General features: G+C 29.7%; 1 protein-coding gene across 1 annotated transcript; it reads left to right on the plus strand.

Moving 5' to 3' along the window:
- The first annotated feature begins 3,848 nt into the window (after positions 1-3,848).
- LOC132306595 (probable sodium/metabolite cotransporter BASS3, chloroplastic) lies at positions 3,849-7,177 on the plus strand. Its single transcript, XM_059804043.1, has 5 exons — positions 3,849-4,478; positions 4,918-5,013; positions 5,127-5,433; positions 5,529-5,776; positions 6,578-7,177. The coding sequence occupies exons 1-5, from the start codon at positions 4,054-4,056 to the stop codon at positions 6,816-6,818; spliced, it is 1,317 nt and encodes a 438-aa protein (XP_059660026.1). The 5' UTR covers positions 3,849-4,053; the 3' UTR covers positions 6,819-7,177.
- Positions 7,178-12,600: the final 5,423 nt, after the last annotated feature.

The raw sequence follows: 12,600 nt of genomic DNA on the forward strand, positions 1-12,600 counted from the left end.
ATGATTATGTAATTATCAGAAAAGGACACATGTCTTCATCCTACTAATCCTAAAAGCCTATAAATAGAGGCATTGAGGAAGGAGGAAGGGGTATAAAAATTAAAAATTCTAGAATTCCAAAATTGTAGAGTAAAATACATAAACTCTGCTAAAGAATTTCAGTATTTATATAAAAAATATTTATTAATTGATATAAAAAGAGTTTTTATCTATACTATTATTATATGTGTAAAGAGTTTCAGTATTTAAGTATTTATATAAAAAAATATTTAAAAAACTAAATCTAAATAATAATATTTAAACTAACCTATTTATCTATTTATTATTATGAATTGTTTAATAAAAGAAAATCTAATTAGACAATAATTATTAATATAAAAAAATATTTATTAATTGATATATAAAACAAAATAATTTTTCTAAAACTCTACCACAAATTAGCTTTTATTATGAGTTTCTTAATAAAATTAAATCTAATTAGACAAGGATATATTTGAAGAAAATAAAATAATTTCTATAAAAATTTATCACAAATTACCTATTTTATTTTTAATAAAACTCTATCACACTAGATAAATATATATTTAAAGAGTTTCTATAAAACTCTAACACAAATTATCTATTTATCTATTTATTATGAGTTTTTTAATAAAAAGAAATATAATTAGATAAGTATTATTAATATTAAAAATTATTTATTAATTAATATAAAAAGAGGTTTTAAAATAGTTTGTATAAAACTCTAACACAAATTACATATTTATCTATTTATTATGGGTTTTTTTTTTTAATAAAAGTAAAGTTAATTAGACAAGAATTATTAAAATAAAAAATATTTATTAATTGTAAAATTACCTAATAATATCAATCACATTCTATATAAAACTCTTATTTTTAGTTCAATATAAAAAGAATAGTTATTTTTTATGGATAATTATCACAATATAACCGGTCCGCCTGTTATGATTATGTTATTAGCAGAAAATGTCATAATCCTATTAATCCAAAAAGCCTATAAATAGAGGCATGGAGTAAGGGGTACAAAAATTGAGAATTCTAGAAATCCAGAATTACAGAGTAAAATACAGAAGCTCTGCCAAAGAGTTTTAATATTTGAAAAAAAAAGTTTGTATCTATACTATTATTAGATGTGCAAAGAGTTTCAGTATTTATTTATTTATATAAAAAAAAATATAAACACTAAAATCTACATAATAAAGAGTTTCTATAAAACTCTAACACAAATTACCTATTTATCTATTTATTGTGAGTTTTTTTAATAAAAGAATCTAAATAGACAAGTATTACTAATATAAAAAATTATTTATTAATTGATATAAAAAGAGGTTGAAAAGAGTTTCTATAAAAAACTCTAACACAAATTACCAATTTATCTATTTATTATGAATTTTTTTAATAAAATTAAATCTAACTAGACAAGAATTATTTAAAATAAAAATATTTATTAATTGATATAAAAAGAATTTTTAAAATAGTTTATATTAAACTCTAACACAAATTACCTATTTATTTATTTATTATAATTTTTTTAATAAAAGAAATTTTAATTAGACAAGAATTATTAATATAAAAATTATTTTTTAATTGATATAAAAAATAAAATAATTTTTCTAAAACTCTATCACAAACTACTTTTTATTATGAGTTTTTTTTTTTTTTTTTTTTTAATAAAAGCTAATCTAATTTGACAAGAATTATTAAAATTTAAAATATTTATTAATTGGTATAAAAAGAGTTTTTAAAAGAGTTTCTATTAAACTCTAATACAAATTACTTATTTATTTATTTATTATAAGTTTTTTAATAAAAGAAAATCTAATCAAACTAGAAAAATTTTAGCATAAATTACCTATTTTATTTTCAATAAAATTATAATACATTAGACAAAGATATATTTTAAGATTTTATTTAAAAACTCTAATACAAATTACCTATTTATCAATTTATTTTGAGTTTTTTAATGAAAGGAAATCTAATTAGACAAGAAATCTAATTAGACAAGTATTGTTAATATAAAAAATTATTTATTAATTGTTATAAAAACAGGTTTTAAAAGAGTTTCTATAAAATTTTAACACAAATTATCTATATATTTATTTATTGAAATCTAATTAGACAAGAATTATTAATATAAATTTTTTTTATTAATTAATATAAAAAGAGTTTTTATAAAATTCTAACACATATTACCTATTTATCTATTTATTATGAGTTTTTTTAATAAAAGAAAATATAATTAAATAATAATATATTTAAAGAAAATAAAATAATTTTTATAAAATCTACCACAAATTGGCTACTTTATTTTCTATAAAACTCTATCACATTATCTACAAAACATTCAACACGTGCATCGCACATGCCTTTTTCTAGTGTATATATATATGTGTGTGTGTGTAAAGTAGGGCGCATCATAAATGAGGTTTCTAAAATAAATGTTGATAAAATCATACTATATCCCAACCTTGGCAGGGCGAAGCCAGTGTATACCTAGGGACGCAAGAAGGTAAAATAAAAAGAAATGACTTGCCCCTGGCCTGGCCCCGCGCACTATACATATAGAATTTTTTTAATATTTTATATGTGTATATATGGAATTTTTATATAATTTTTAATATTATATAATTTTTTAAATAATTTTTATAAAATTATTAGTTTTTAAAATTATCTCTTATTTTCTAACTTTTTTTTTCCTAATTTACTCTTCAAATTCCTTAAAAAAAGTTAAATTTTCCTTTTAAATTAAATTTTAATTGTTTCCTTTTTAAGTTGTCATTTTTTTGATTTTTTTCCTTTTTTTCCCTTTTTTTTTTCGTCCTTTTACTCCTTTAAATATAAATATTTTTTTTAACATTATGTCCCCCTAAACTAAATCTTAGCTCCGCCCCTACACATTGGGACACATTTCCCGAAGTGTACAACTATTTTGAGACGCAGTATCTAATATCAATTATGTTAGAAGAAAGATTAAATAAATTGGTCATATAATTTGACATCTCAAAAAGTAAGAAGAATGATTTTTAAATAAACATTATTAATTATTATTTGATATTAATATATTATATATTAAAAAATCACTTTTATATTTTTTTTGCTTAATGATAAACCAAAAGATATGGTTACATAATTCCAATAATCATGTTATAGTTGTAACTATATCTTTTGGTTTATCACCTAGGACTTCAAATTATATTGAGTCGCTCATAACAATAAAGTTGTTTTTTAGTCATTTATCTCAAGTAATTTTGATTTCAAAAAAATCTGAAACTCTCTTTTTCCCTTGCTTAAATTGAAATTAAAATGAACAATGTTTTACAAGCTAATTTTTTATATTAATTTTGTACTTCAAGTGGTATATGTTGACCAGTTGGTTTAATGTCAACTCAAATCTAAGTTAAATTTTATACACAACATCCTTGTTTGACCCATGCAAAAATTTATAAATAAAATCATTTGCATGATATATTTTAATATTTTTTTCTATTGTTATATTTGACTTTCTAAAATCATTCATCGTATTCATAGAATGTCAAATTTTTTTGTTTTTTCCTCTTAAAATACTCCCATAATCTATTATGGGCACATGTAGGAGAATTTACCATAAAATTGATGGAATGTGAAATATGCAAAACAAGGAGGGTGCCACTGCAAACTTGAAAACCAAGTCCGAGTTGCAATTGAGTACAACCGACCCCATCAAAATCAAAGCACTCCTGACCGTCCAATTCTATAATCAAATTACAAAAAATCTCAAATTACTGTTTTGTCCTTTCAGATCCTCACTTGAGCAACATAATAACGTATCACAGTGCAACGCCTAACAGTTCTCTCGCTCCCTCTCCATCTCTCATTAATATTAAAAAGAGAAAAACAAATATTATTTTATCGCTTAATCTCCACTCTTGTCCTCTGCTTCTTCTCTCGCCGGAAAACCAACACTTGCCGGCGAAAGAGCTCGAATCACCGGAACCCTAGCTTCTCCGCCCACTTCTCTCACCCATACCCTACGACCCAATCACTTTCTCTCTCTACATGGCCTCAATTCCATCCGTTTTCTACACTCCATCAATCAAACCACACCACAACACTTCTATACCAAAATTTGTATTCATCAATCCCACTACAAATTCAAATTCAAGTTCAAATTCGAACTTCAACTCCAATTTTCTCTCTATCATCCTCAACAGAAAGCCTCGTTTTCTCCCCAAGCTCTCGAGGTCCTCCAATGGCGGCTCGTTATCGGCATTCGCGTGCACCACTTCGTCTCCGTTCATCGGAAAAATCGGATTTCAGAGAAGAGAAGGTAACTCGACGTTGCTGTCCTTTGGTACAAACCCTAATACTGTATCGGAAGTAGCAGCGAGACCCGATTCGTCGCAAATTCTTTCGGCAATGCTTCCCTTCGTCGTCGCTCTCACTGCCGTTGCTGCTCTTTCGCAGCCTACGACATTCACTTGGTGAGAACTGAGAACTTCATTGAGTTGCTTGCATAGTATTTGAATATTTGCTTCGGTTAAAGTTTGAATTAGTCAATTTTCATAGGAAAAAGGAGATTTTTTCTTTAAGGTCATGTTATTTTTTTTAAGTATATAATCTTTTTTACCAACCTTAAATCTCTGTTGTCAATAAAAAATTAAAGAAATGTCATTACTATAATACTTGTAATTATTGTTCTCAGTTATTTTTTTAGTAGTCTTGTTTTGTTTTCCAAGGTTTACAAATCATAACAAATTGGAATATTTTTGGGTCATAAAATTTGTATTGTTATTGGTGTTAATATTGGTTATGTAAGAGATTCTGGGTGTTTTGATGATTTTGTTTGGGATAAAATTTATTGTTTCCCTACTTAATTACTTAAGAATTTCTAGTTTATGTAACTAAAAGGGGAATTTGCAGGGTATCAAAAGAAATGTATGCCCCTGCTCTTGGAGGGATCATGCTATCAATTGGAATTAAGCTCTCTATTGATGATTTTGCTCTGGCGTTTAAAAGGTCTCATCCTTTCCTAGCTTTGGATATTTGAGGTTATTGCTGTTGATAATGTAATATTATTTGGGTTTTATTCTGAATTTAATTTGAAGTCCTTCAACTTGTGTCTGTTGTAGGCCTTTGCCACTATCTCTTGGGTTTATCGCCCAGTACATGCTGAAACCGGTACTTGGGGTGTTGGTGGCACGGGCATTTGGTATGTCTCCGATGTTCTATGCTGGCTTCGTTCTCATGTCTTGTGTTGCAGGGGCTCAGCTATCAAGCTATGCCAGCTTCTTGAGCAAAGGGGATGTGGCCTTGAGCATCCTCTTGACGAGCTCAACCACCATTGCATCGGTTCTTGTTACTCCTCTTTTAACAGGCCTTCTTATTGGGTCTGTCGTTCCAGTTGATGCAGTTGCTATGTCCAAGTCAATTTTGCAGGTATAGGAACCCTTAGTAAGATATACGCCTTAAATTAGATCCAAATATTCTTGTTTCCCAATTGGTTTTGATCCATATATTTTCTCCCTTGTCAGGTTGTTCTTGTTCCAGTCACTCTTGGCCTTGTGCTCAATACTTATGCAAAACCTGTTGTGAATGTTCTTCAACCTGTGATGCCGTTTGTCGCGATGGTTTGTACCTCACTATGCATAGGCAGCCCTCTTGCAATTAATCGCAGTCAAATTCTTTCTGTGGAAGGTCTGCGATTGGTTTCTCCCGTGTTGACATTTCATGCAGTGGCATTTACCTTGGGATACTGGATCTCCAAACTTCCAATTTTGGGGTAATCTCCTCTCTTTGCTTGTCATGTTCAATTGTAGGATTGAATCAATGGATCTATTTCCCGCAGTTAAAAGGATATTGGCCTCTTTATATCTATTTTCCCCAGAGTATTTATCCGTTACCATTTCTAGTGTGTCAATAATGTAGCCAGACCATGTGGTATGTCCTAGTGGCTAAATTACAGTCGGTATATTTATTAATGTTAGATGCTTGTAATAAGATAGGATTTATTAATGTTCTATTGCTTAAATTTGTGCCATGTGGTAACTGATGTGTTCCGTAAGCCATGTTCTAGTTGGAACTCATGTGACTCCATGTTGTCCTCTTGATCCAAACTTTCCTTTCGAAGGTCATCCAAATAAGTGATAACATGGGAGATGGACATGTTTTGTATATTATATAATTTGACCTCTTTCTCTCCACATCTCTACTGCTACTGATGACCCTTTACACTTGTATCTTGTTCCTGGACCTATTTATTCAGATGTCATGCTTTTAAGGTTTTATTTATCTGCCCAAAATTTCAGGAGAAACAGATTTATACATAATAATCTCACCTACCAACTAACCTACAGATGCATTACTGATCCTGCATTTGGTTTCAGTTATGTGACTTCAACGCCTTGATTACGGTTTTTTTACATTCCCATCCTGCATTTGATTTCAGTTATGTGACTGCAACGCCTTGATTATGGTTTTTTTACATTCCCATATGGTAGGAGCAATTAACTGAGTAATTTAAACGTGCGAGAGGTTTAGAGATTGTAGTTAACATTCCTCTAATAATTTGGTATTGTGGCAGGCTAGAAGAAGAAGTTTGCAGGACAATTTCTTTATGCACAGGAATGCAAAGTTCAACTCTGGCAGGGCTTCTTGCGACACAATTCCTTGGGAGCAGTCAAGCGGTTACCCCAGCCTGCTCAGTAGTTGCCATGGCCATCATGGGCCTTTGTCTGGCGTCTTTCTGGGGCAGTGGTGCTCGAATCAGAGACCTACCATCTCTTCTCATCCCACAAACCGGTTCTACTGTGAAGGCTTCATAAAGCAACATTTGGGGGTAAATCTTGGAGGACACTGACCAAACCAATTCAATACATAACAGAGTAATAGAACGAGCAATCAACGCATACAGACACGATGTTCGGTCTGCAGATTACAAACAATGGGAAAGATGGCGATCATGCATCTATCTTGAGCAGGTCCGGTAATGAGTCGTACACGCAGAGGGTGAGGAAGAGCCAAGGACGTAAAGCGGGAAAAGATGGTTGTATGGTTACAATTTACAAATACTTACAATAGTTCATTTGTATCATCTGCAACTAATAGTTGTTTATGTATCAAGAGTTCTTTTGTATATTCTGCAACTATACCTGTCTATATAATATATAGCACTTTTGAGGTATATATGCATTCAGAAAACAATGTGGATCTCTCCCTCCAGTTTTTTTCCTTCTAAGCAGGGGTGTGTAAAAACTTGCGAAGCAGATACGAAATGATCCATATTTTGTCACACTGGTGAGCAAGAAATTTCGAAAATGACCTATTGCACAATGACGAGCAAGAAATTTACGGAATAATTTTTATTTTACGCTTAAATTTACTGGTGTGCAAGAGATCATTTTTAAATGCTGGGCTGCTTAAATTTACTGGTGTGCAAGAGATCATTTCTAAATGCTGGGCTGCTATTGTATAATGCACAAAATATCCTACTAGTGATCACACTATCATGTAAGAGTCATTTTCAATTGGAGAATCTAGTGTCTGATTTTTAATTTAAACGTGTGGACCATCAATTATTGTTTATGCGGATAAGAACAGTATGGGCTTATGTGAAAGTAAAGGTGCGGTTCAAGTTCAAACCACCCGACTTTCAACCCACCTAACCTTCTCGAACCCGGGTCGAGTTTAATTATAAAAGTCAGACTGAAACTAGGGTTGATCTTGTGTTAGTCTTGGGCTGATTAAGTCTACCTTAAAAGATTATAATTTTTTTTGAATATATTTATATAAAATATTATCAAGTATTTATTTATTTATTTTATGAAATTGACTTTTTAAAGTATCAATATACATAAATAAAGATTTTAAGAAAAAATAAACTAAAAAAGGACGATGACAAATATATATACACGCATTATAAATATATTAAAAGATTATGTTAGAATTCGGTTTTGATTTTTGAGTTGGGCTCGAGCTGTCAACATTTCAATCAGAGCCCAATCCAATTTTAAGAAAAAAATATATTATACGCATTATAAATATATTAAAAATATATTACACGCATTAAAAATATATTAATTATTATTATTATTATTATTATTTTATCGCCATAAGAACCCAATTTTAAGCCCAGTTTGCTTCCACTTTCAAACCCCAGTTTTCAACAGCATTGTGGCCCATGTATTGTGGTGGAAGCACATTGGTCCACCTAAGTCCTTAGTTGAAGACTTGGGCCCAAATAACACAGTTATTTAGGCATGCTTGTTTGAATGTAAAATATTTTTTATAAAAATGTTTTTTTTTTTTAAATTTATTTTGTGGTATTTGGTTGTCGTAAAATATTTACAAAAAAAAATTATTAAAACTTAACAAAAATAACATATACACTAATTTTCGATAAGTTACTTTATACGCCTCGCTCGATGGATTCAATCTCAGCCTTGACCTTATAAATCTTTACCAAACACTGAAAAAATAATATATGTAAAAAGAAAAATCTTTTCTGAGGAGAATATTTTATATCGAAACAAACAGAATCTTAAGGAATTAAATTTTTGCTTTTGCGCTCTCGCTTTTGCTCTCTATGACTTAGGTGCTGTTTGATAAAACTGAAAATTAAGTACTGAAAATTTCAAATACTGAATTTTAAGCGCTGGTTTTTTAAATGTTAATGTATTAATTTGAAAATTTGTTTGATAATGTTATAATTTTAAACATGGAATTCATAAAAACTCTTTGTTAAATACAAAATTTGAAGTCTGAAAATTATACAGATTACATTTTTACCCTTAATATCTGGTATCATAACAGTTTTATATTTATAATATAAAAGTATTAATAAAATAACCACATTCACTCAATGTATATCAATTTAACAATGAATGTTAATGTCAAATCTAATCATAAAAGAATGTCAATTCAAACTTAAATAATTAAAATTATTCAAGCAGTATTCATTAATATAATTATAAATATGAATATCTCAAAACTATTAAATTGAACTAAACATATAAAATTTTAAGTTCGAGAACTAAACAAATCATTTTCAAAGGTAACAGCAATAAATAAAATTTAAAATATATGGGCTCCATATTACATAATATTTATGCAAATCCATTGTGTATAAAAAATGTGTTACAAAGATTAAGATTGTACGTAAAAAAATAATTTAATTATAGAAATAATTGTGTTCTATAGTGAATCAATTTGAATGGATATAACCAAAATGCTTTATCTGTCGTCATAGTACGTAGAAATAAAATATATATATATAAAACTCTTATATATGTGAATTATAGGAAAGAATAGATTCCTAAGAAAACAGCATACATATTCTATCCTATAATTCATATATGTATGCTGTTTTCTTAGGAATCTATTCTATCCTATAATTCATATATGTATGCTGTTTTCTTAGGAATTTATTCTATCCTATAAATCACATATATAAGAGTTTTCCAAAAAGAGAGAACTTACCTATAATGCTCTGTTTCCAGACGACGAGAGAAAATATAGAGAGAAGTCCTAAATAAATTAAATATATAAGGGTAAAGTAGTTAATAAAAATATGCATAGGCAGCATTCCCTTCACTTAAAAATTTGGTCTCTTTTAAGTAATATTTACCATTTTAACCGATATCTTAAAATTTTATCAAATATACTTATATTAAAAAATCACTTACCGTATTTTGAATTCAGCATTGAACTAAGAAATCAAACTGGCCCTTAGCATGTTAAAGCCACGTTTATGCATATAGAGTAAAGGTCACTTAATAGCAAATGCCCGAAGGAAGGGAAAAAAAAAAATGTTCACTTAAAAAACGTCAATATGCTGAGACAAGAGCTTGTTTGTGTCTCTATACACACGTCTAAGTAATTTGGCACACAAATTACCAACTTAATTTTGATGGTTTGTTCAATGACAGACCCAGAAAATTTTATGAGTGAGGGCGATCTTTTAATTTGTGAGAGCAAATTTATATGGTGGGTCTATTTTTGTAATTTCAATGGGGTTGTCTTCATAAATTTTCAAAATTTAAGTATAAAATGCCAAAAAAAAAAAAAAAAGAAGAAAAAAAAAGGAAAAAGTGGGGTGAATTGTAATTTTAGTGGGGGCATCTTCATAAATTCTTAAACATTTGAAGTATAAAATGTAGAAAAAAAAAAAAAAAAAAAGAATTCAGTAGGGGCGAATTGTAATTTTGGTGGGGGAATCTTCATAAATTCTAAAACAATTTAAGAATAAAATGCCAAAAAAAAAAAAAAAAAATAGTGAGGTGAATTGTAATTTTAGTAGGGGCATCTTCATAAATTCTTAAACATTTGAAGTATAAAATGTAGAAAAAAAAGAATTCGGTGGGGGCGAATTACAATTCTAGTGGGGGAATTTTCATAAATTCTAAAAAAATTGAAGTATAAAATAAAAATATAAAAAATCTAGTGGGAGCCCCCCACTGGTCCTATGTTAGGTCCGTGTCTGGGCTTCTTCATCTTCTCCTATGCCTAGATGGAAATATGACTTGCTCTTGAGTTTTTGCAGTCGAGATGGTAGACGCTAACTAAAAAATTATATAGTGCCAATTATAATTTGGGCCACGATGAGCTAATGGGTTAAACTAAATTACTCAATAAATTCAAATCCACTTCTAAAATTGGTCACAAGATAATTATGTATAATTGTCATCAAGAATAATTAGGATAATTATCAGAGGTGAAACAAGGTACAATATAAGTCGCACAATCCCTAATATTCTTGCCCTTCAAACAAAAAAAAAATAGTCACATAATCCTTCTAAAGGGGTGCCGTTCTCAGGCTTCGTGCGCAAATTGGCGCTCTGAAACTAAATTCTTCCATAATTTTCAAATTTAATTTTATCAATTCACAAATTCAATTTTTAAGTCGTCGAATTCACAAGTTCTCATTTATTGAATTATGGACAACTACGTGTGACATTTACCAAAATGCACGTAATACTAATAAAACAAAAACATTTAGAAATATGCAGAACTAAGAAAAAACTTAGTTACAATATGAAAAAAGAATAACAAATCCTTGGCATATTGTTGTTTACTTTATATTGATAACTTTGGTGACGTTATTTAAGTCTACAAATACTAAATGTGTGTGTACAGTGTATAGACATATATAAACGCAAACAAATTATACAAATACTTTTTTAATTTAATTTAATATTTTGTAAGACGATTATTTTATAGCAGTAATTCCTCAAAGTATTCATTTCATGCATGAAAATTTAGATAATATTTATTTAAGAATTTAGAATAAATATATAGATTTTTGAGGTTACAACTCTTTAGAAATAAAAAAAATATGCTATAATTTTTGTATTTTAATTATTACTAATGTTGTGTATTTTTTAACATAGAAGAAATAAAGTTGAAACACATTTTCTACTTGTTATGAAATCACATTTTTTATTTTTATTTTTTGAAAGGTAAATTTCAATTTTATGTATAAGTATAGACGAATATATAGGTCCAAAAAGCCAGGTTAGCCCAAAGGTAACAACACAGTACAATCAGTGGCCCAAACGAGCCCATTTCCAAGGCCCAAGACAACCCAAACCAAGCATTCAAAACACATGACCGTTAGAAAACTTCATAACATTATGGTGACCATGGAGATTAGCGTCTCCTACTCTTCATCTTCATCCTCTGCTCCTATGATCAGGAGGCTTTGCCAGTGGGGGTATAATCGATTCACGTAGTTCACATCCATCAACAACTCTTATAACATTCATTGTATCAAAGATTGTTGACGTGAGTAGCTTCGATCTTATAGACTCCAATGTGAGATGTAGAATTGAGTTCGCTGAGAGGGATCTTTTATTAAAGATTCTACGATTGCACTAATTCCAGACATTGTAGACCATAGATGCTAGACCCATTTTGGAAACTGAATTACAGTCGAATTCGGAGTTGCCTTTCCAATGGTGGGAGGCCTAAGCAATTAGTTCAGACCAAGAAGATGGTAGCATATGGAACCCACAATGTGCTTGCAGAAATGACCATAAGGGCTTGACAAAGGAGCATTTGAAAAATAGATAATCATGGGATTCTAATTCACTATTGCAAAGGATACGCAATGTAACATTGATGTGGGCAGTACATCTTCTGTTCAATGTTGGAAGTCGATGTTGAATACCAACCCAAAGTGTGAAGGAGTGTTTCAATATTGATGGTTTAGTCCAGACCAAATGAGGCCATGGGAGGGAGACCAAACGCTGGTTGAAATGCTTCATTGTTTTGGCAATGAAAATTTTGCCTGAAGAAGATGGGCACCAAGTGAATTTGGCATGTCTTTGTGGATTGGGTATGGGGAGACTGGAAGTGCACTGTAACTGTGGTAATATGCTGGTGATGGAAAGAGGGAAGGGCCATGTGGAGTTGACAATCAATGAACAAAATTTGGTTTTGCTATTATATATAGGATGAATTAGTGATTTGCTATGGTGATACTAGATGGTACAGTGGACCTAAATAACACCATTTGTCAAACCAAACATTGGAATTTCTTATATCTTTGATTTCGAGCTTGACAATAGGTCGGATTGTTTCTCTGAGATTGAGGATCTTCCTCCAACT

This window comes from Cornus florida, unplaced genomic scaffold, assembly GCF_030987335.1.
Source record: "Cornus florida cultivar Cherokee Brave unplaced genomic scaffold, ASM3098733v1 CherokeeBrave_3.0.0_Hap2_Chr05, whole genome shotgun sequence".
NCBI classification, from domain to species: Eukaryota; Viridiplantae; Streptophyta; class Magnoliopsida; order Cornales; family Cornaceae; genus Cornus; species Cornus florida.

Coding starts and splice junctions, on each gene's coding strand:
- LOC132306595 (XM_059804043.1), top strand. CDS start 4,054: ATGGCCTCAATTCCATCCGTTTTCTACACTCCATCAATCAAACCACAC. Junction 4,479..4,917: donor CAGCCTACGACATTCACTTG/GTGAGAACTGAG, acceptor GGGAATTTGCAG/GGTATCAAAAGAAATGTATG. Junction 5,014..5,126: donor TTTGCTCTGGCGTTTAAAAG/GTCTCATCCTTT, acceptor TGTCTGTTGTAG/GCCTTTGCCACTATCTCTTG.